Source organism: Antrostomus carolinensis, unplaced genomic scaffold, assembly GCF_000700745.2.
Source record: "Antrostomus carolinensis isolate BGI_N321 unplaced genomic scaffold, ASM70074v2 scaffold17279, whole genome shotgun sequence".
Classification (NCBI taxonomy): Eukaryota; Metazoa; Chordata; class Aves; order Caprimulgiformes; family Caprimulgidae; genus Antrostomus; species Antrostomus carolinensis.
Genome location: NW_010339393.1, coordinates 24399 through 48758, shown reverse-complemented (window position 1 = coordinate 48758; position 24360 = coordinate 24399). Strand labels below are relative to the sequence as shown.

The 24360-nt window shown below is 37.4% G+C and overlaps 1 protein-coding gene across 1 annotated transcript in view; it reads left to right on the top strand.

Annotated features, from left to right (window-relative positions):
• The first annotated feature begins 1610 nt into the window (after positions 1 to 1610).
• LOC104531062 (lethal(3)malignant brain tumor-like protein 3) overlaps positions 1611 to 24360 on the top strand; it is a 24134-nt gene continuing 1384 nt past the window's right edge. Inside the window, exons 1-7 of the mRNA XM_010175840.2 lie at positions 1611 to 1656; positions 3072 to 3174; positions 11876 to 12022; positions 13255 to 13419; positions 15792 to 15883; positions 21389 to 21552; positions 22560 to 22622. Coding sequence (XP_010174142.2) covers positions 1611 to 1656; positions 3072 to 3174; positions 11876 to 12022; positions 13255 to 13419; positions 15792 to 15883; positions 21389 to 21552; positions 22560 to 22622 — 780 coding nt within the window. The remainder of the gene's footprint in view (positions 1657 to 3071; positions 3175 to 11875; positions 12023 to 13254; positions 13420 to 15791; positions 15884 to 21388; positions 21553 to 22559; positions 22623 to 24360) is intronic.

Sequence of the window (24360 nt, the reverse complement as noted above, 5' to 3'; positions counted from 1 at the left end):
CTCAAAGTCCAGACTGCACTGAGAAGGCACTCCTTTCAAATGCTGTGGCAAATCCTCAAAACCAGCTAACTTCATTTTCTTCTTCAGCTGAGCAAAGAGGGGTTAACACTGCCCACATTGAAGATAAATCTAACAGAAGCATGGTACCAATAGTAATACTGTATTTACTGGTTTGCCCTCTCTGGGGATTTTTTTTTTACTTGTTGAAGAGGTGGGAGTTCTGTCAAAAATGAGGCTGGAGGTTGCAGGGAGAAGAGACTTTTGTGGTAAAATTATCCCTGCCTATGCCATGGTGTTTCTGGATAATGGTAGCGAAATCACTTTAGCCAGACTGAACGGATGATTTTTAATTGAGTGCTTTTCTCTGGGATTGTTTTATATTGTGACTCTGAGGTATGGTTTACACAAGTGCTGAGTGTTCACAGCTGTAACTGAAATAAAAAAGAGCTCTACTTGGAAAATAAGAAATGCTGAGCAATGCTAAGTACTCTGAAAAAAATAAATGTAAAATAACTGGGATAAGGCACACATAGATTGTGTGAATGCATTACCTGAAAATCTCTGTACCTCAATTCAACATCTCTCAAATGTCAAGAAGAAATGTTTCCCATCAAGAGCGTGACCAGAGTATATTCATTAGTTTTCTGAGCACTCCAGTGGTACGGTGATGACTGCCTGTGAGGAAGTTAATCATTCTGCCTTCAAAGCAGAGTCTGAATAGAGTCCCGAAAGTGCCAAAGCACAAAGTGAATAATGAGGAGAAGATAAGATGCTGCATATATACTTCTTAAACTGAGATGTGCATCCTGTGTACTGAATGAAGGAACAGTCCAGTGGGAAAAGTAGTCTGTGGCCACATAAATAAAAATTGTATCATATGGCAGAAGAGCTGAATAAGGTTATGACATTTCTGTTACCTAAGATTGGGGGGAAAAAAAACAACCAACCAACCAAAAAACCCAAAAAACTTAACTTAGGTGGAAATATAAAATACATGAGTTCATTTTGTTGGAGGCATTAAAAGAAATAAAATACAGATGCCCATCACATATAACACATCATCTCCTCTAGGTGGTGGCATAGGAGGCACTGCTCATCTCTTCCAGCATGGGATTGGTGGAAGTGACTTTTTGATACTAGTTAAACTACAAAAACAAAGATGGAAAATATAGCAAGGGGAAAGTGACCGTGCATTAAATAGAAAAAGTCTACAAGTCTACTACACAAATACTATTAAAATAGGATGATTACTGAATAACATATTCTTCAAACAATATTATTTTGTATTATTACCATAGAATATGGTTTAGAATGTAGAATACGATAAAAATATTATTGTTCTGAAGTAAGTTAAAGTGCATTTTGAGTTTTGCAAAAGGGTTTTGAAAGGAGGGAAGAAAATACTTTGCAAGTGATTATTTTTCCCTCAGTCAGCAAGGTAGTCCTTTTAATGATGTGGTCCAGATCCCTGTCTTTAATACCAGAAGCTCGGTGTGAACACTGCGCCATGTTTAGCAGTATTAGTCTAGAACAGTCATCATAATGGTCTTACGCTCCCAGTATTTATATATTCATAGTATTTTCTCTTAAGATGTAGTAAAGTTGTCATCATGGATTATGACCTTTTGATAAGCCTTATACCTGGAAACATTCAAGGTCAGACTGGACAGGGCTCTGAGCAACCTGGTCTAGTTGAAGAGGTCCCTGCTTATTGCAGGAAGATTGGACGAGATGACCTTTAAAGGTCCCTTCCAACCCAAACTATTCTGTGATTCTATGATAGCATTTTATGGAATTAAGAGCCATGTATTGGTATTGATTTTAATATCATTTCATAGTGACACAAGCAGTAGCTTCTTGTATAAACATGGACAGCCAGTTGCAGCTCTTTTAAATTACAGTTTTAGAGACTTTGAATTTTTTTAAGTTAAGAGAGAAAGTTGCAAAACCAGAGCATCAGTGAGGCAGGACTTCCCTTTACAAAAGTATCCCTATTGAGTTAACTCTTCCTTTGAGTCCACTGACTTGTGATGTTATAGGCATCAGTTTTGCATAAAGGAAGAAAAGATAAAATTCTCGGTTCTCTCATCCATTACACCATTTTAAAGCCTATAGAAGTCTTTTGACTTCAGTGTAGTCATCGTGTTGTAACATTAGCGTAGGTGGAACATCTGTTAAAAATGCTTTTGGACTGTCCTAATTATACATAATAATTTTCTATCTTTCATTATCCATCTGCAAGCAAGAATCTGTCTTTCATCTCAGAAAATTTATTTAAATAGACCTTTTTATATCACTGTTGTTATCTGTAGGGGGAGATACAAGTTCATGTACTTTTCAAGTAAACCAATACTAGAGAGAGAGTGAGTGCATGTTTGCAGATGTGCAGGAGGTGTTCTCAGTTTCATATACTGGAGTACATCTGTCTCTTACTTGCTATGAAACTATGGGTTATACTGTGTTTGCTTGAGTGTCAAAGCTAGTTTTGACAGCTACGTGCTTTAATGTCTCTGCAGGTGTCAGTGTTACAGGTTGATGAAAATCAGATAGACACAAATTCAGATAAGTAAAAATGTCAAAAATCTCCTGATGGCTTGTTCTTTTTAGTAGTATTTTCAGCCTTTGTTTTCACATCTTGTTCACTGGAAAACTTGAGCTAAAAATGGAGAAGGTCACTACCCATTACGAACAGATCCCTGTCTTCAGGAACAGCAGGGTAACTTACTTTGTATGTGCTCTTGCAAAACTACCAGGTTCCAACTACAGGTAGTTAATAGGAGAGAAATTTAAAGTCATACAGTTCCTCCAAGATTTGTATTCTTTATATAGATGTAGCTTTCCTGTAGAGATTTACTCACACAGAATAAAATTATTTCTCCAGTGGATTAGGTTGTTTGACTCTCCATCATGTTTCTGCAGAATGCATTTTTAAAGTACTTTACAATTAGGTTTTGTTTACTTATTTCTTCTTCATGTTTACTATGATACTCTGATATTGCTGCACACTTATATAACATGTGAAGATTACATACTTTTTTTTAATCTCATACATAATTTCCCCTGACATGCAGGTCCCTTGGAACTGGTGGAAGCTTTAGAGAATGGAGGGTGTCCCACAGCAGGATGTAAAGGAGTTGGGCATGTTAAAAGAGCAAGACATATCGGCCATCATAGGTATGTGCTATGAAAGTGTAATTTTATTATTTCAGTTGAGTGATGTGTGCTCATGGTTTTTTTAATTGTTGTTCACAAGAAAACAGATCCAAGATGGAAAAAAAAATGAAATCTTGTAAACCTAAATATGCAGTGATTTCAGTTGCCATGGTGAGCATGCTGAAGTAAACATTAGCAATCTGTAACTTCATTTCACCAGGGTGTGCCAAGATAAGATTTGTTGAACATCATTTTTTGTGACGATCGATAGATTCATCTAGTCTGTATTTTGTTCCTGTGAGGATTCCTTGGCTTGCTGTTCAGATTGCAAAATGTTACAGATATGTATAAAGCAATAACTTTTGAACCTTTTGAATTACAAGGGCACTAATTTTATTATGGCTTGGATGTTTTTGTTCTGCTTGGATGAAGATTTGCTTGTTGGCTTGGGAAAATACTAAAAAGGAAATTCTAATTCATGTGTTCCCAAATGACAGCATGAACAACTTGCTGTTTGTACCTAGAGTTTCTAAAGATCCTTTTGTTGAACACGCCAGGCTCTCCTGAAGGAGAGTTGACATAGGGAGAACAGTAGCATGGGAGAATGGAAAAGTGCAGGGGCAGGGCATGGGGAGACAATGATAGAATAAATGGGAAACATTTATTAAGTCAAGAATGTATTATCTTTAAAATATTTACAGTATGAGGTGTATTCTGACTAGGTAAGGGAGATGCAATTAATGTAACATGTTGAGAATGAAATATCATAAGTATCATCCTATAACCTTTTTGCAAATTAGGGTTTCAAGAAGTTTTCTTGGAATTTTTCCATTACACAGTCAATATGATCCTCAAAGTACTTTCTGCTCTTATATGGCTAGAGGATTTCTCTTTGGTAATTTGTCTACTCATGTTTTTTAAGTATATTATTAAACTACCATGATCGAAGAGTTAACTCTGCAATCTCTTTATATATTTGGTGGCAGAATTATGTTCTCTTGGCCAGAGTTATGCTACAAGGTTTTGATGGTGTATCAGCACTGGTTGAAGCCTTGGCTCATCCCTAACGAAGATAACTGCCAACAAAACTCACTGTGTATTTAAATTTTTAATGTGCAAAAGGCATCTTTTGCTGCTTGTATTTCTTTCCTATCCAGAGCAGAGGCATTGTGTTTGTGTTGTTTGGAGGCAGAAGAACTCCTGATGGTATTACAAGCTTTATCTTCAGGAAGCAATGTGGCTAGAATAGCTCCAGTGACAAAACCTGCTTTACTATGAACTGTGGTGATGACACAGTATGCCACATTGCAGTCTTTCAGATTGTTCTCACCCTTTTCCTTCTGCCTTTTTCTATCTGTGTTTTTTTTCTTTGATTTATTTTTTTCATTTTTTTCCACCTTCCCTTTTGAGAAATTTTGTTGAACTCAGGAGGAAAACTCCTTAAACGGTTAAATTAGTACTTAAAGAGGTTACCATCTTTCAGTTAGCATGTGGTAACCTACTGCATTCATGTTCTTAGCCCACTGTAAACATGAAGTAGACCAAACTTGCCTAAAAAGCTTCCTGGTTGTTAGCTGAAATCTATTTTATTTCATATTTGAGTAGACTGAGTTTTGTGTGATTTATTAATGTACATGATCTGTACAGCAATGACTTCCAGTTCAGAGTATCCTCTTCCTTACCATGTGCCATCTCAGTTACTTAGATTCAGGTGAATGGACCCATTCTTAGCCCAAGGCTGAAACTTTAAAAAAAAACAAACAAAAAAAACACAGAAAAACCCCCCAAAACCACCCCGTAAGTGAATGTGTCAGAAAAGTTTTTAATTTATAATCTCTCTAAGTAAACTTCGTCACTAAAACTTCTAATGTTTCACAGGGAAGGGATGAGTAAGAGCTATGTGTCTAGTTAATTCATGTAGCCTTTGTTTTTATAACTGGATTTGCTATGGTATTTAAAGTTGTTATACTTACTCATCCTGAATATTAAGAAAAGAAATAAACTCATGGCACTCTATTGTGTTGTATTTTTACTATGGTATTAGCAGTCCTATTATTTGCACATTAATAGTTCTAGGGGATAAAAATATAACCAAAGAGATTTTGTTGATCATAAGACAGGTATTTGCTGTTTCATAGCAATTAAATTAACACTGTTAAGTATCTTATTCAGTAACTGTATTGGTTTGCCCTATATGCCAGTATGGTGTTGTTTTTTTTCTTGAGCATTTCTGAGGAAAATAATGAGATTTGTTATTTATCTGGAGTCTACAGATTTGAGGGTCCAAGTCACCCCAAAAATTCTAACACTGTATCATCAATTTTCTCCTGAGTTAACAAAGACATTTTTAAATTGGTATAATTATCTGTGTCAGGTAGCAGTCCCTTGGCTCTTTTATCTTGGCAACCTTGAAATGTATTTAACTATGCTTATCTTTTTTTTTCATGATGAGGTACAACTTCTATCTACAGCATAAATGCCTGTGTGCAGAAAAGATGATAATTTAAAATGCTAAGTAGTTCTGAAATAATTTTGAGGGCTTGTTTCTTAGGAACCAGATGAAAGCCTCAATGATTGCTTATGTAGTGAGGATAAAGCATTTACTTTTTGGAAAAGTTGATGTTAATAAGGACTTAGTATTAACACCAGTTAATCTAGGGCTTTGAGCTGCGCAGATGAAACTGACACTGATGTTCAGGTTGGTAGCAATATGCATATCACCTGCATATGTATGTTTGTGAATTGTATGCTCATATTTATGTTGGTGGATTGTATGTTTAATGCATGCAACAATTTTCAAGTTCAAACAGTAATGCAGAGTGGTCAGTTATAAACATAGTGGTTTGGGTCAACTCTTCATAAATAAAGATCTTTACAGAAGCTTTACATGCATTATATGTAAGTTGAAATGAACTGAATGTGCCAAGGTGGAGGCTGTGTTGTAAGAGAACTGCAGCGCAGAAATGTGGGAAACTTCAGCTCAGCAGGATGTCGCATCTATTTGTTCAGTGTCTGCTGAATTAATTCTCATCTGATTTTGATGCCAGTCTCAAGTTGCATTTTATTTTTTATGCAAGGTCATTGGCCCCAGTCAAATCCGTTACAAGCTACTCTTGAGTCAGGTTTAGACTGTTGAAGCAGCTTTCTCATAAAAAAGAGTACTTTGATGATAAACATGTGTTGTAAATTGTGAAAGAGAACATCTGTATCACTTGTTTCCAGACTAGTTAAAAATGTTTTGATAAAATAAACTGAAATAAAGTCATCACTTAACAAAAATCCAGCAGAAAAAAACAGTACATCCCTAGATGTTGTCAGGACCTTTTCGCTGGAGGTTTCTTACTCATCACATACCACTCTCAGCAGATGCGGTCGTCTGGACATAGGCCGCTCTAAGTCTAATCCATGAGTTAGTCCAGTTTATTTGTTTAACCCATCAAGGAAGATGGTTTGAGCAGATCTGGGTGAGTTTTCCTGGGGCTGTCATACAACCTCATTCCTTAGCAGTGCTTGGCAGTAACCTGCACCTGAAAGGCCATGAGGAGCTGGTGTTGGTAACGTATCCAGCCAGTACAGCTAAACCAGGAGACTTGTCTGTAGCTTCACACAGGTTTGCAAAATATTCCAAGCAGTCATAAAGACTAATAATCTATATTAAAATATACTGTAGTATTTACTTTCTCTTACCAGAAGTTAATACTAAAAGTTAATACTAATGTTTTAACTAAAATGAAAACATTTTCATTAACAAAAAAATACCCCATTTGAAGAGTAGTGCTTTACAGTCATAAAGACTAATAATTTATATTAAAAAATACTGTAGTATTAACTTTCTCTTACCAAAAATAGTACCGCTTTACTCCTATTCTTCGGGTTAAGAAAGAATCCTGGCTTCTGATGTTAGGTGTAGCTGAGGCTGAGTAATCCAATTGGACCCTGTACTTCACAAACTTTGCATACTGCTAGAAGATAGGAGCATCTCCAGATGTCTGGAGAAGACTAAGGCCCATGCCCACCCATCAGTAGTCCAGTTTATCCTACTACCCTTGAACTTTAAAGGAAAAAGATATGTATGTAACCCTACATAGAGATAGATCTTGAGAGTGATAGAAGAGCAGTTGCAAAATAACCACAAATGGGGTATGCTGTCTTGATACTTTGGTTCCATTGGACAGTTCTGGAAGGGGCTGATCATGTAGAACCTCTGTTGACTTGCAGATCCCCGGCCTGTGATCCCAGGAATTCTTCAGAATGGTATACAAGAAGTATACCAGCATTGGATTTTTATTTTATTGATCTTTCCTGATTCAATAAAAACAGAAGCTTATTTTAATGCTCAGTTTTTACTCAGACCTCTGCAGGACTCTGGGAACAGTGGCTCCCTCTCCTCAGAAAACTGCTCTATGAACGTGTATTGCCAGCTACTCTCCTGCCATTTCAGTAGGATACAAAGTGTACAGCAGACAGCTAATTGCTGTGCTGTGTTGATCCTTCAGCATTTAGAGGTGGCTGATTACTCTCCTATGCTGGGGTGGTCTGGTGGTGTTAATGTGAATATTTGTTTACTGAAACATGGGTTGAGCCTACTGAAGCAGCTCGGATGATAATTGGGTACCTTTGTGTTGGACTGGTTTCAAAGTTGTGAAGCAGCGCTGGAGGGTGTATAGCCCTGTCACATGTATAGTAGAGGTTTCAGATTGGGTACCTGCTGCTGCTTCTGCTTCTTGCTGTGCTCCCTGTGCCTCTGGCAGACCTTTTTACTGCCAAGTCAAGGACGTCTGATCATTTTGGAAACTGGTTTCTGAACTTCTGTCTTCAAAATAGCGTGGTAAGGCAAACTGCAAGCTGGAGCAGAAATCCAAGTTTGCATTGACAGAAGAGTTAAAAATCCTAATTTAAAACTAGATAACCTAAACATCAAGATTTATGAGCCCTTGAGATGAGTTGTCTGTAAAACTTATGGTCCTGTATAAATCTATGGTGGTTTTACTAGGCTAACTCTTGGCTAGCAGCCAAGCACAGCTGTTAACTTGCTCCACACGCCCCCACCCCCCAGGGAATAGGGGAGAGAATTGGGGACAGGGGTAACGAGATTTATAGGTTGAGATAAGAACCATTTAAAAATTGAAATAAAATAAAACTTAAAATAATAATGATATTATTATAATAATGATAATATTAATAGTAATATTTTACGCAAATGAGTGATACGCAGTGCAGTTGCTCACTACTCACTGACCATGCCCAGCCTGTTCCCAGATAACGATCCCGGAGGAGCAACAATCCCAAACCGAAACCGCAATCTCAGAAGAGCGAGAGCCCGAGTGGAAGTCAGAGAGAGCAAAAGAGTTATATGATATGGAATATCCTATAGGCATATCCAAATACTAATTTAGCTTATTAATTTAAATATTCCTCACCTTCCTTAGATCTTGTGCTTGTAGACTAACAAAACATGAAGTCCTTCACTTCCAGCGACAAAAATGAAAACATTAGCACGTTATCGGTGTTTCTTTCATAACAAATCCCAGCCTGGAACCAAAACACAGCGCTATTCTAGCTACTAAAAAGAAACCCAGCTCTCTCTCAGCTAAAAACCAGGACACAATCAAATACTTCTATTATGTAAGAATAACGAGATTAATTTTTTTATTCTTTGTAGTAGACATATTAAACTGAACTGAATGCTGGAGGCATTGAGATTCAGGAGGATTTACTGATTGATCTGAAGCCATGTAACTCATACACAGGTTCATTCATGCTGTGTTTTGTTGAAACAAAGCCAACAGTGGAAACCATGAGCGTCCTTTTTGTTGCCCCAAGTAATAGTAACATCAAAGGACTATCAGGGAGTTTTTAAAAAGTATACAGCAACTCAAATTATTAATTACAAAGAAAAACTCATCCAGATCCAGTGTTCTAAAGCGTCGTTAATATTATAACTGTTGTTGGCTGAAATTGTCATCCAGCTTCTGTTTTTCCAGAAGATACTAAAGGAGAAGGCAGTATATGAGCAGGCAAGTTCTAAGGAAGGACTGAATTTTGAGGCTTTTTCTTGTTTCTTAGCTTGAAACATATTAATGGTGTTGGTAATATAATTTCATCTCCAGCAGGCCTTGTGTTTGTCAGATTTCATTGTGGTGTAAGACTTTTTTAATAATACATAACTAAAGTTAAATACCACATTGGTAGTGTTTGGTGTTTCCTTGAGACAACCCTCTAACTGCTTAAAAACGCTAAGCCTCAAAACACTCCTGTGGGCATGGGAAGCCAAAAATAGAGTACACACTTTGCCTTATAGCAATGGCAGAACTGAGATGAATCAATATATTCCTGAATTTCTTAATAACTGTATTTCATCACAGTGGTATGAGTTTGTCACAGCAAGAATTTAAATCCCACTAGCACTGGCTCCTTAAAACCTTTTTCTGAATAGAAGCCTGTATCTTTCATCTTGTAGTTCATTTGAAAGGGAAAAAAGACAGCATTGTGATAGGTGCAGCAATATAAAGAATTGAGAAAATAAAATAACTTCCCCTCTTCCCTTTTGTTCCTTTTTTCTTCCTTATCTTTCAGTTTATGGTTTTTTTGTTCTTTTAAGACATCTGGCAGAAGCTAGTCCTAAGATAGACAAAATCAGTAGGTTGAAAAATTTAAGTAGAGGTATATAAATAAATCTAAAATGAAATGCCAAATTCTGTTTAAGAGAAATTAGAAATAAAAGTTAAATGGTCCAAGTTAAATTTTTCTTTGTATATTCTATTCTGTGTCTTTAAAACATTTTCATTAACAAAATATTACCCTATTTCAAAGGCAGTACTTTACAGTCCAGCCCCCCCGTTGGCTTTATCTGATTATTCTGTGTAGACTTCTAGTATGAAGGTTCTCATGGCAAAAAACCTCAGTGCCTGTATCTCAGAGAAGATGCTGTAACTACCACACAGTTCTTCAGAAAGGGGCAAAGATAACTGTCCTGTACAGATCTTCTGGGGATGGCTGGCTTGCTGGCCCTTGAAAACACTGTACAGGCTGTTGGGGAACACCATCTGCTTGGAATAGCCTTAAACAGGGATCTCATCTTGGTTAGAAAAGCAGAAATCATATTCTGCTGACATGTTTTTCCTCTATAATTCAAGTTCAGCACAGCTATACAAGGATTTAAAAGAAAAAATAAGGCTGATACTGTCTTGTTTTCAAATGAACCAGCTGACAAAATCAGACATGCTGGTGAACTCCTGTGTCGATAACCCCAGCAAGGACTGACTGATGTCACCTGTGTGGCCTTAAGGAATTTTCTCCTTGTATACTAGTGCTGAGGGAAATGTAAATTTCCACCAGCTTTTTGTTTATGTTGGTGAGACCAAAATTAGATTACTAATACTGGTCCAATCTCATGATAAGAGTTGATTCATACACACTGTAAATCCAAAGCTTCATCAGTAAAGGAGAATGTACAGCATATTTTGAATAAAAGACCTTTTTTTAGTCTATGCTTTGTAAAATGAACATGATAATTAAATCTGTTGGTTTTCTGTGTAGTTTTTGTACTGTGGAGGTGGCAGGGCATATGGCTGACAAGGTAGATTTGTTTACATTAGTTAATTCTGTTTGGAAATCATGCATGTAACAATCAGTGAAACAAATGCAACTTTGCAGTAGTTTATGGAAAGGCAGATAGTTATATTCTTGAAAAGAAAATCAACAAAATCCCAGGACATGAATTTTTTATATTTTGCCATTGTCAAGGTCCTTGTAATAATACAGGTGAGTAGGAAAACATAATTAGAGATCATAGTTAGTGTCATGGCTCATGGAGCACAAAATAGAGCATTAAGTTTAGTCCAGCCTCTCCTATATCTTAAGGATTTGAAAACTGAGCGTGTTCTTACTCACTGTTGTGGCAAGTATATACCTTTCAGAATCTGGGATATTGTCTTTGAAGTGGGAGCATGTAGCCTACTGACCAACTGAACATTACATGCATTCTTCTAAAGACAGCATCCTAGTTCAGCCCAGTGTGTTTTGTGTTCTTCCCTTTCCTACCTCTTGTAGGAGGTCTGACTTTCCATTTGTTAGAGTAATATTTACAAGTCATTATCAAAGCACAATGTCAAATTCTCTCTTTAGTTGGAACGTAGTGAAATAGGGAGTGTTGACTGATAGGAAAGACTGAAAATATCACAGTCTTTTAATGGAATATCACAAAATGGCATTTACAAAGATGGGGTGTTCAGTGCAGTAAGAGGATGTGCACCATTCCTCATACTGTGACCTTGCAATGCAGCTTCTGTGTGAGCATTACATAATAGAAATACATTCTTTTGCAGGAAAAATAACTGTGGAAAAATGATTTTGTTTGGAGAGAGGTGGGTATAGTGAAAGGCACTCTGTTCATTAGGTATAAAATACCATTAAAGTTATGAGAGAGCAGGCTAAACATTCATCAAGCAATTTTCCAGAATGTATGCTGTAATATAAATTAATACAACTTGTGTTACATAAGTTACTGTCAAAAGGAAGTGCAAATAACATTCAAGTTTTTAATCAGTGGATTTATTAACATTTTCAAGTATGACTGCTTATTGCATTTTTTCTAATCTTTTTATTAATTGATTGCATCTGTTTCTAGAAAACTGGTCTCTGATGTGTCATTTCATTTGAACTACGTGAAGTCAGTAAAGTGTCTGAGAATAAGGAGGTATTTCTCTTCTTCAACTTCTAGTGCGGTCAGCTGCCCGTATTCAGAGATGAACTTGAACAAAGAAAGCCTCTTACCTGACCGGTTGAGTGGGGAGATGCCTGCAGCCAGTCCTGTCCCCAGAAACAGAAAAGTGGAAGCAAGTGAAAGATCCACCTCTCCTGTAATCAAGTAATTACAGTTGAAGCTGTGTCTGTGATTAACAGCAGTACTTTGTTTCGGTGTTCTGCAATGTGATTTGTAGTTGTGTAATGGCTGATTTTACTGTGTATGATTTAAAAAGAATTCAGTTTCATCTTCAGTGCAACTGTCTAGACTACTGAGTGGTTAATTGGCATTTAAAATGGATTGCTTGCCAGTTGGTTTCACTTAAGAAAATGATGTATTTGTGGTTTTTTTGTTCACTGGGGTGGTCTTATTGACATGACTGTAAATTAACGTTGCTCTTTGAAGAACAGCCACTGTGAATTCTGTCGTTACTGTTGGAGTGGGGAATCAAATTACTGGGAGTGCGTTTTGAAGGAACGATCCTAAAGTCTGTAGCTGAAGCTTCTAGCAGGAGCACTGAGAAAAAACAAAGGGATGTGATACCAAGATGGTGATTTCCTATCAGCAATTGTGGGCACCAACTCCTGTGCTGTTTCTGAGCTGTGGGGATACATAGAAAATTTAGGAAGGAGAGGAAAAGAAGAGAGCGTGAATGTTTGTAGTGAAAATTTCCAGTTCTCACTGTAATGACCATGTATTTTCAATAGATGGTATTTTAAATTGCATTTTCAGAGACAATTTCAGCTTCATGCTTTAAAAACCAAACTATTCAGCTGCCAAAGAGCACTGCCTGGTTAGATTGTTCTTAAAAGTGTAGGGTTATCGTAAATCTTAAGTGACTTAATTACCCTCTGACAGGAACCCCGGGGAACTGTCCCAATGAAGTCAGTAACAGTCTGAGCAGTGTTCTCTGTGGCAGGGACTGTGTCAAGTGGTATTTTTTTCATTGTCCCAATTGAGAGACTGCATAACATCTTTAAAGGGTCCTGACTACATAATGGTATATTGTGAAAGGGAAAGAAGGGATAGGAGGAAGATGATACTTCAAAGTTTTCTTGTGTTACAAATATTCAAAGTGCATAGCTTATTATAAAAAATGACATTGGACAAATTCTCTTCCTGTTGAATTGCCTAAATATTTGATTTCATGGGGAAGAGAGTTCTGTATTGTGCTTTCTGAAAATCCCAGGTATACAATTTTGTTGGTGGCAAGTAAGAGACTTCTGTATATTTCTTAAAACAAAAAAAGCCCTTATATTTCTTCAGTAATGACTCTTTACCCATAGAGAAAATCAAGTTGAACAGCAACTGAGCTGCTTTCAGTTTTAAACATTTTGTTAATTTGTTTTAAACAGTGACAGAAAATGCCCCAGCCCTGGTCACGTAGGTATGAAATCTTCAGCTCACAATAGATCATCTGGGAAAACTCTACCAGAAACAACTAAGCAGGAAGATGCAGAAAGTAAATCTCCTTGCAAGAAGCCCCCGTTGTGCGATATGAAAGAAAAGAAGGCACCTGGGTAACTTACCAGTTCCTTTCAAAGTATGGGTTGGTTGGAGACCAGTTTAAAATGCAACTTCCCAGGCAATGCAGTTCAGTGATTTGTCTGTGGAACTCTTGGAAGCAGTTAGGAAGGAGATGGAAGTTCTTTGGCTGTCTTTATATTGGAAATAGGGAGGAACAGAGTGTCACAGTGTATTTAAGAAAAAAGAAATGCATATCAGAGAGGAGAGGAAAAATCTTACAAGAAAGCTAAATTATTGGAAGTTGAGATCCTTCTTCCCTACCTCTGTGTACAAATATGTTATTGCTTATGTACAGATATTATCTTTATGAAGACCTAAAATCTGTTCACTGTACTGAGTCATTTTCATTCAGAGAATAACATCCTCGTGCCAACTTTGAATTACCCAGAGGCTTTGTAGTTTGTATTTGAACTATTTGAATACACTGATGACTATCTGCATTTTATCATCCAGCTTTCCACATTCTTTATGTATCCAGCATAGTCAGAAAGGATTTTTAGTTGAATAAACTTCCTTTGAAAAAGGCATGAAAAATAGTGTTCACAACATTAGGTGTATTTGAACTGCTAGAGTTATAAAATATTGAGCATCTGGTTATTGCAATACCCAGTGGATCTTTTTAGATGTATATTCAAAGAGCACATGCATAATTGAAGACATAGATATGTATACTTGTGTGCTCTTTAGCTGCTGAGCTCATGGTGTGGATTTAATTATGTTTGACTTCAGTACAATTGTGTATACCTTCATATTCCACGTAGTCTTTTGTTTCATAGAAGTCCTTGATTGAGGAACCAACCACATACAAAGCCAACCATAAGATTTATTTTGTTTTGTCACATCTGAGTAGTACCCAACTAATTTCCAGTTCTACTTACTCTATCTATCATCTATCTATCTATCTATCTATCTATCTATCTATCTATCTATCTATTTAAACTAGTAAGAGGTATCTGTGTATATAAATAACTGTACTAGAAAATTTTGGGTTGCATAACTGCATGTAAAAACTGCAGTCTGTCCCTTTGGAATGTTCAGAGATTAAAATTCAATATAAAAATTACATACCTACAGCATATTAATTTGAAAGTATCTTTATACTATCTTCAGACTAGCAAAAGAATTTCACTGTAATAGGAGTTCCACTTTGGAAATATTTACAGTTAAGGAAGGTGAACACAGGCTTGGGAATCAAATAGTACTACCTCTTAACAGAAAATTCAGTTTATCTTCCAACCCCTTCTCCAAAAACTTAAATTCATGGTACTATCTTGTATTTAACCACTGAGATAAAATTTCTGGATGTATGTCACTATGAAAATTGTCCTCAAAAAAATAGGAAGCTACATGTTTCCTCACAGGTTTGGTGGTCTCTGTTCCTTACATTGAATTACAGTAATCACAGCTTTGGAATTCATTGCACTACTTTTTAACATCTTACTTTAGAAGTTCTCTGTGTTTGTGGAGGCTAGGAAAATAATTTTTAAGTAGATAAATGGAGATGACATTTCTGAGAAAGATACTGTGGAGAAGTCCTTTGTGGCACAAGAAGACATGCCTGCTGTATGCATTCCACTGACATTGCTTGTCATACCGTTATTATTTGTGTCCTACCATACTACAAAGGCTGGATTTGCCAATTTGTTGTGTTTGTTTTGCACCAATAATAGTGTATTAAATGTGTTTCTGTTGTTGTCAGTGAACTTGCAGCTCCTAGCTGATTTATTCCCCAATGCTTACTTGTTTTCAATAGTATACGTAGTATTTAATGTATAAATTGAGGGAGCAGCCTCAGGCAGCAGGCAGAGTGGCTCTTTTAGCTGGATAAGAAGTAATGCAAAAACAGTAACAAAATAATACAGATATTATCAGTGAGATCATTAACAGTTGCAGAACTGCGTGTCAGTGTAGTACAGAAGTTGGGGTAGGTTGGAGATGAAAGTTGGGCTGAGAAAAAGAAGTAGATGCTCTTTCAAACAGCTCCTGAAAATGGCCTGAATAACCAAGAAGGCTTTGTATGAAATGCAGCTGTATATGTGTTCTTCACTCTTCCCATCTTCTGTCGTGGACACATCTGCTGCCTTTATTTGTATATTTTCCAGTTTCAGTTATGAAGTCAACGGTGTCAATATGATTTACGTAATTTTAGTTTACACTACTCTTGAACCTTTATTGCAAAATTCATGTCATTAGTCATACCATCTGTGTAAGTCAGAAATTAAATCCTCTCATTTTATTTTATGATGATACAGCATCCTTTGTGTGGGAATTCTGGTGTGTTAATAGCATTGTTAGCAAGACATGTCATCATGCTTAGTGATTTTTATGATGTATTAATAAAAAATGAACATCTTATTTTCCTCAGTGGAGCACTACAGACAAAGGACCCCATAAAGAGCAAAGAGTGTGAGGAAGAGGAGACAGAAAATAAGCTGCTCATTTCAAGTGAAATTAAAGGTAAATTGGCAGTACTTCCTTTGTTTCATATTAAAATCTGCAGAACTAAAGTGTGATATTCCTTGAAATTCTTCATGAAATTTCATTGCAACTTATTTTCCACATTCAGTATTTGTGTCCAAAAATTTCTTGACAGCAACGCTTTTAACACTGTTTCTTTATCTTGTAATCATCAAAGGCTTTGCCAAGAGCTTTATCGCAGTTATCAAGATGAGTGCAAAATGAATACTAGTATAAAAAGTTTCAAGAATATATTTGCACTGACTTTTAAAAAATGGTAAATTGGTCTGAGCTGTAAAGGTATGACATTCACTTATTGCTTCAAAAGTGTATTGAAAGAAAGTTAAAGCATTTACACTTTACAGGCATAATGAAAAGTTAAGGTGATTTACACAGTCCAACCTCAGTCTGTTGTTCAGTCTAATACTTTCCAGCAGCCCATATGCAGAACAGGCCCTTTCTTCTTCATGCATGTTACAGAGGGATGGCTAAACGTTTTACTTCACTGAAAAACCAAAGACAGTCCACCAAGATGATTAGGTAGCTGAGGGACTTGACATGAAGAAAGGTTGAAGGAATTTGGGAAGGAAAGACTTGGAGGTATCTAGAGTCTCCTGGCTCTTCACTGATCCAGTTGGATAGATTGAGGTAGCTGTTCATTATTCATTTTTATCCTCATTGTTTAGAAAGTATACAACACAAATCCGGAATGTCACAGTCTTATATTTGATAATGAGTTTGTGTGAAACTTAGTATGTTAGGCTATTTAGTGATTGAACTGAGGCAGTGCATTGTTTCAGTACAGCTTTTGCTGCAATAATTTCATTAACTTGGGGAAGTTAATGAGAAGCTAAATGTCTTAATTTTATAATTTAATTTTTTAGATTTTTTTTTTCTTCAACAATTTGTTGTGCAACACAAAATTTGTAAGGCTTTTATCAGAAATCTTGAGACTTGAGGTACTGTGGTTCTTCAACGGCTACATTTCTTATCTTTTAAGTGAGCTTATCATAAAACCCTGGAAATTCTTCTAGACCAGTAGAGCATTGCATAAAGATAAAATTAATATTTTTATTAGTATTTTTAATTGTTAACCTCTGATACATTTCTTTTTATCTTAAAACACCATTTGTCTGTCAGCACTTTTCAGATAGATCTAAGAGGCACTCTGAAGAGTGTGTGAAGTATGGAAGATTACATCTATTACAAGACCTGTGCAAAAGATGTAAAAAACTCCAGGTTGTTAAAAGTGTTTTGAAATATGGTGTAGTTCAGAATTCTAGAGAAAACAAAGCATTAAAAGAAGAATCTCTAAAGCAGATGAAAGAATGAGAGGTTTTTGGTCATTTTAAGTATTTTGTTTCAGCAGAATGGGAATATACTGTTTTGATGTTGACTTTGCATTATGTAACGCAGTGCAAAAAAATTTAAATTCATATAGTTTGGAACATTTTAACTTGTCTGCAGTTCTTCTAGTCTAAGAAGACTGGCCTGATTTTGTGAAGCTTTTTGAGTTTAGCAGAATAGACTTTGGATAAAGTTTCACCTACAATCTCTGCTTACTTTTTAGGATGCATTTCTGTGCAGGGTCTTGAATATTTACATTTATAAAACTAGAACACTTTCTTTACATTATTGTTTTAAAAAGTTATCCTTTTTACCTCCCTTTCATACACACAATTTCATGTCATTATTTGTTTAAATGTGCCATAATAATCTTCAGGGTGGAAATGGATCACTGAGTTCTTGCTATTATAGTCACGGAAAACTCAAGCTAAAATAATTGCAGTTGTGCAGACTTTTGTGAACTGTGACTACCGGTACCTGTACTTGTCCTATATTTTCTACATGCACTTACATTATTATTCTTCAACCTATTTTTGCCATACTCACTTGTCCAGTTCTCTCCTGATGCTTTATAAAATGTGTGCTGCTATCTTCCCTTTTTTGGAGAAGGATTATTTCGAGCTAAAGAACTCCACTGAAATCACAGCCCCTAGATACTGGGTTGGGTTTTGTTTTTTGTTTTTTGTTTGGTTTTTTGGTTGGTTTTTTTATGGACACAAATCCTATGCTTAGAAACCTGTTACATGCTAGGAGCTAGAACGTGCAGGAGGGAGTGAACAGTGTTAATGGTCTCTTGTTAATGCCAGAAAATGTTTGCCATTTAACTTCTTTGAAACATTAGGTTCTGTTTTGTTGAAGGGTAACTCACTAAGAAGGGAGAGATGAATTAAGGAAGATAAGGTTCAGGGAGAAGGATAACAAGGCAACATTAAGTATGAAGAAGAATGTAGAGGCAGGTGGACTGATTCTGAAGCAAACTGTCAGCAGAGGACAACAGTGGTCACAGTGTGAACTTACTGTGTCTGGCTCTACTATCTTGCATGGAGGTGGCAAGCAGATTTTATTTCTTCACGTACATGGTTCAAGGAGCTCTTTGTGACTCTGTGGTGAAACTAGTTAACACGTGGTGCGCCTCAAGTTACAGTTCTCCTAAATGTCCAAAGTACATCATGTATTTTCTCTGGCCCACAGACAGAGATTGCCTTTCTTTGGGAAGCAGAGTGACAAATATCAGAGCATGAGGATAGGGAGAACTTTCCGATGTCTGGTATTACATAGATTATAGCCAAAATACTGTGCTTTGCACTGTCTTTTGCAAGAAGTTACCCACACTAAACCTAAGTTTCTTTTTGTCAGGGATGTGGTTACACCTGCTGTAGGATTGGGGACTTTTCTTTTTTCTTTTTCTCCATCTAGTTGGGTAAATTTGCAATTTACATGCTCCTTTTGTGCTGCTCATCTTACCTGTGAGGCAGATATGACACTAGGTGAGAAGCAGAGGCATTTTTATCCACATCCTCAAAGGTATTAGGCACGGAATTCCTTTCCGTGTCAGTAAATAGAGCTCTTGAATATGAATAGATGGAGAGCCACGTTTAGCATTATGCAGTGTCACGTTAGTGAACTTATTTTCTGCTGACCTCATTCATAACCAGCTGACCTGTGTTTGCTTGAAGTTTTCCAGAGGAACACAGCATGAACAGTTGCCCAGCATAGATTTTTCATGTGGAATTGTTAGGATTTGACACAGCTGTAAACTATTGAAAATAAAGACATTTGGGATAGATAGGTAACCTTAGCTGTCATTGCTGCTACTCAGTATGCATGTACCTATATGCTTTTATGTATACATATGTTTAAACATGTGAAAATGGAGGGCAGTTTGCTTGGAATTTTCTTCACACAGTATTGTTGCCTACCATTTATGTTACAGTATCAATGTATCACATGTTTTACGAGTGGAAAAAAAAAAAGGCACTAAATACTTACATTTTCAACTCTTCAGAGACCTTTTTTAGAAATAAATCAGAGGATAAGGATGGGGAGGGGATTCAAGGGAACAAAGAGAAAGGTACTGTTTAGTAAAATAGACTTTACTTTCAGCGTGCTCGCTGCCTTACAAGACTCTCTCTTTTCTTCACTGAGATTTTTAATAGTAGTAGAAGCTATAAGGAACATTGAAGAACAACAGTGAAGTGTAAACAGGCATTTAGGGAGCTCACTTCCAAGAGTAAGAGTATGATGTTAGGAAAAAATTAAGGAGTCTAAAAATTTAATCAGTGGACTGAAAATACTGACAAAATGGCATGAGTCAACTTCTGAATAATAGACTGTGGTGGGTTTACCTTGACTGGATGCCAGGTGCCCACCAAGCTGCTTTATCACTCCTGTCCTCAACAGGATGGGAAGAGGAGAGAAAATAAGATTGGAACCACCCTGTGGGTCAAGATAAAGGCAGTTTAATAAAGCAAAGGAAAACAGAATATTTATTCTCTACTTCCCATCAGCAGGCAATGTCCAGCCACTTCCCAGGAAGCAGGGCTTCAGTACACGTAGCGGTTGCTCCAGAAGACAAATGTCATAATAACAAATGCTCCCCCTCCTCTTCCTCCTCCTTTGTCTTAGCTTTTATTTCTGAGCAGATGTCATATGGTATGGAATATCCCTTTGGTCAGTTTGGGTCGGCTGTCCTGGTTATGTCCAATCCCAAGATCTTGCCCACCCCCCAGCCTACTGGGTTGGAGGATGAATGTTGGAGAGAGCCTTGAAGCTGTGTGAGCACTGCTCAGCAGTAACCAAAACACTGGTGTGTTATCAACACCTTTCTAGCTACCAGTACAAAGCACAGCACTATGGGGGCTGCTATGGGGAAAATTAACTCCGTCTCAGCCAGACCGAATACATGGACATTGTTATAAAAGGAGGTTGTCTTGAAAATAACAAAAATTTAAGCTGGAGGAGCAGACAACACAGGCAAATGTAATCACATCCTGTATTGGCCACATTATACATTCTAGGCCAGTCCCACTGTGCTGGCAAAAATCTATAACAGGAATTTGTGCCCTAGTTGTTGGGCACAAATGTATGAAAACTGGAACAGTAAGGACAGGGAGAACTGTGAATAATAGCAACTTCCCAAAACCAGAAATAGATCGGAGCTGTAATAAAGTGAGCGATCCAAACAGAAATAGCACAGGGATTTGTGCGTGGTTGCATGAAGCCATGGTAGTAAAGAATATTAGGCATAGGTTCTTTGTTGGCTGTTTAATTCAGAAATTGATTCCAGAGATTTTCCACAATTTTACTCGGCAATTGGGAAGCATTTAGGCCTGAGTTCATAGCAGGCATGTTGCTTTTGCATTTGCAATGGATCAAAATGAATGTAGATGTCTTAGGCAGTTTGACATCATTCAAGGCATGCCTCTTCACTCTTCCCTCCTACACACATCTGCAACTGCTGCTGCTCTCCAGACAGCAGCAGCAACAGCAGCATGTGGCTGAAGCCACCCTCCCACTGGCTCATTACCTTTGAGGCCAGTGGCATGGGAACTTATTCCTTCCATTATGGATAGGTGAGATAAAAAGGGAAATGACCTTGCAAAAAAACCCCATAGCAGTACGGAGGAGTTAAATGTTGTTTTCCAAATAAAAAATTCAGTTGAAGTGGGAGCAGGAAATTTGCAGACATTTGCGTTTTTTCATCAGAAGAACTGAGAAACATTTTGTTGTGGATGAGGCATAAATGTTGTGTGGGCTGGAACTGTACAACTGATTCACTTGGAATTTTGTAGCAGTGTGGTGCTGCTTTTGATGAAGTTATAACAGCTCAACCCTGGAAGTAAGTTAGTTCTTGTACTGCTGTACAACTATTAAACGTGGGTGTCATTTATTGTATCAAAATATTTAAAATTATTTGAACTGTGGTGTGGTATGCCAACAGTTGTGTTGGCATAGGATTGTGTTGTGTTGGAAGATATTTCTTCCATGTAAGAGTAGTTATGTTTATGTAGAGCCAATCTAATCACAGTCATACTAGTGGAAGCAAAACTACAGCCTGTATAGGGAGGCCCCTATCAATAGAAAGGAACATGCTTTTACTGTGACTGATCTCACTGATGGAGGGATTTAATGCTTGTTTGTTGCTTCCTGCTGTTGAAGATATTGAAGAACCCAACACGCAGAGGCTTCTTTCTCAACCAGTTATTGTGTCTTCCAAGTTGCAAATCCCTGGCCTACCATTGCGCTGGGAACAGCAGAGCAAGCTCCTTCCAAGTGTAGCTGGGATCCCAGCCAGTAAAGTTTCTAAGTGGAGTACAGATGAGGTAAGTTTCCCCTATATCTTCTGTCTCACTGCCACTGCCCTTGAAGTCATGGTTGATCCAGGGCTTTAAGTTAACCTCATAAATTAACAATAGTGCATTAGTACTCAGAGGATTAGAGTCCGTCAGACCTAATGTTTACAGATCCCTGAAACACCTAGAAGCAGTAAGTAGTAATTCATATCTGTAGAGATAGGTATAGATGTAGATAAATATATATGTATAGGTACATATTTGCTGGGATTAAAAAGGGAAAGAAAAGTGCTAAATGTATGGCTCAGCAGATCAGGAGCTCAAGGTCTACACTAATGACATCTAGCATCCACACAAACATTTTGGAGGAATAATTTAGCATGCACCAAGGAACTACTCCTGGTGCATAGTTTGGATGTGACACACTTTTGGAGGATGAGAACATATTGCAGAGAAGAATGGTATTGTATAGGTCAAGTCATGACACCTGATTTCAAGATCAGAGCCCTGTCACTGTTCAAGTATGTAATAATGCTTGGACAGACAGAGTCTAGTCCCTGCTTTACTTTCAGAAGGACCTATGACTAAGGCAATTTTCTGCCTTAGTCTCCTCTAATCAGAGAAAAAGAAGCATGAACTTTTAAAAAAGATTTGCTAATGTCTGTGGTGTAAAGAATAAAGAAGAAGAAAGTAGCAACCCTTCTGATTTGTGAGAAATGATTCACCGAAAAAAGATTCATGGTTCTGGATCTGCATGGATAGAAGAACCTGAGTAATTTTGAGAAGTAGCCATATTCCCCTCTTAGATGTCCTCTGGATAAGAGTGGCATGTGCTCTTTTAGCTTGCAGATTTTATGAATCCTGTCCTTAAACACCCAGGTGCACGACCATACACACCTAATATGGAAGTGGAACACCTAATATGAAGCTGTAAAAACAACAGCTAAAAAAATTTGCTTTGATGACTGTCAGCCTTTAAGACTATTGTGAGAAAACACTTCTCCTACTAAATCTTTTGTTGTATACTTTGGTGGCAGGTCTCTGAATTTATACGGAGTTTACCAGGATGTGAAGAACATGGCAAAGTGTTTAAGGACGAGGTGGGTGAATTTTATTTCAAAAGGATACAGAGTACAAAGCTTGATGGAAAGATTAGTTTTATGTTATAGTTAAAAATACATGTAAAGTAGTAGGATGAAGTGTATATTGAAAGTCAGACACAAATTTATGGAAGATAGGTTGGTTTGCAGGTCATGGAGTGGGAAGGAAGTAAAGAAGATAAAACTAGCTAAGTGACAGCCAGGTCTCTTGTGCTTCTCTAGCTTTGTTACTGCAACTGATACTACTTATAACTAATGATAGAAGAGGAGGAACCTTGTGATTTACTGCTCTTCTCTCTTAATCTGGTTTGAGGAAATTTGTGTGTTATTTGCAGGATGTTATTAAGTAAAATAGAACAGTGGTTCAAGATAACTGCCCTTAAAACTCTTTGTGTCTTGTCTGATCACACTTACCTCTTGATGCTCTTCTCCCAATACAGCCAGTTTACAAATGTGATTGAGTGGAAAGTGAGAAAATATGAAGGCTTCTGATGAGGTTTAAAGGAGTGTATACTAACTTCGTGAGCACAGCAGGCATGCATTTCTGGTATCTGAGAACATTGTTGTGCCAAAGTTGTCATTAGGAAGTGATAGAGCTTTTAGGTACAATAGAACTTTATAAGCTAGGTTGGCTTATTCTTTTCCACTCAGATGTTTGTTACTCATGTTAATGCTTGGTTTCAAGAAGACTGTTTGATCACAAATAGCTAGAGTGAATAGTTCAGGTGCTTATCCCAGCCAGACCACCTGAAGGGGCAGAATCTGATACTGTAATATGTCAAGTCAGCCAGCCTTTCAAGTGAAGAATAATTGTGGTACTTAGACTCGAGAAGGCACCTCCTGAGAAAAATGCATACAGATGGCCCTGCTAATCTCCTGCAACAAAAGTTTTCAGGCTGTGCTATAGATTGTAATGACTATTACAGTTGCATATCAAAGGACTGACAAAAATCTCTTGCCATTTTGCACTTGCTTAGATGTTAGGCATTTTACAGTTGCAGCAGGTATGCAGGCCTGGATCATCCCTGTGTCACTTTGGGTGTTTCACCAATGAATTTAAGGTCAATAAAAGCTGGTGAATTGGTGATCAAGTCAGCGGGTTGGAAGTGCCACAGAGATGGATGAATCCTAAAGGCTTTTTTTATCAGAGGTTTAAGAAAATACTTCCTCTTTTTAGGATTCAGCCTCTCAGGCTTTATCTGTGAGTAGTAAATGAAACCTCTCCCAGTGAGGCCAACTGACATGGGCTGGCTGGCATCAGTAGGTAGAAGGTGCTAGTTCAGACCTCTGCTGTGGAAATGAACCCTCATCCTGCTTCTATTAAGGTGCTGCAGAAAGCTGGGCACCCCCACGTTCACACTTCTGGTTCTGAGCTCACCCCGTCTGGCTTTGTGCATGAAATGAGCAGAAAGTGTTTGTAATAACTGTGTGATGCTGTTCTCACTGCAGTGTTCCTAGACTGACGGTGCTGAGGTGTACCATGCAGGCTTCTTTTGCAGTGTGTCTGATTCAGAAAGTTTGTCTTCTAGTCCTACAGAAACTTAATTACACTGGTTTTATCTCAAATTATTATCTTTAAGCCTCAGCAGTGCTCCTGATTTAACCACAGTTGGCCTTTAGGCCTAGCTGTCCTGCTTATGTTGCACTGAAAACTTAGTACAGATAACCTAAGTGACCTGAAGTCTACACAAGAAGAGTCTGAAGAAGAGTTTGCCCTCTTAGAAGTGAGGGCCTTGCC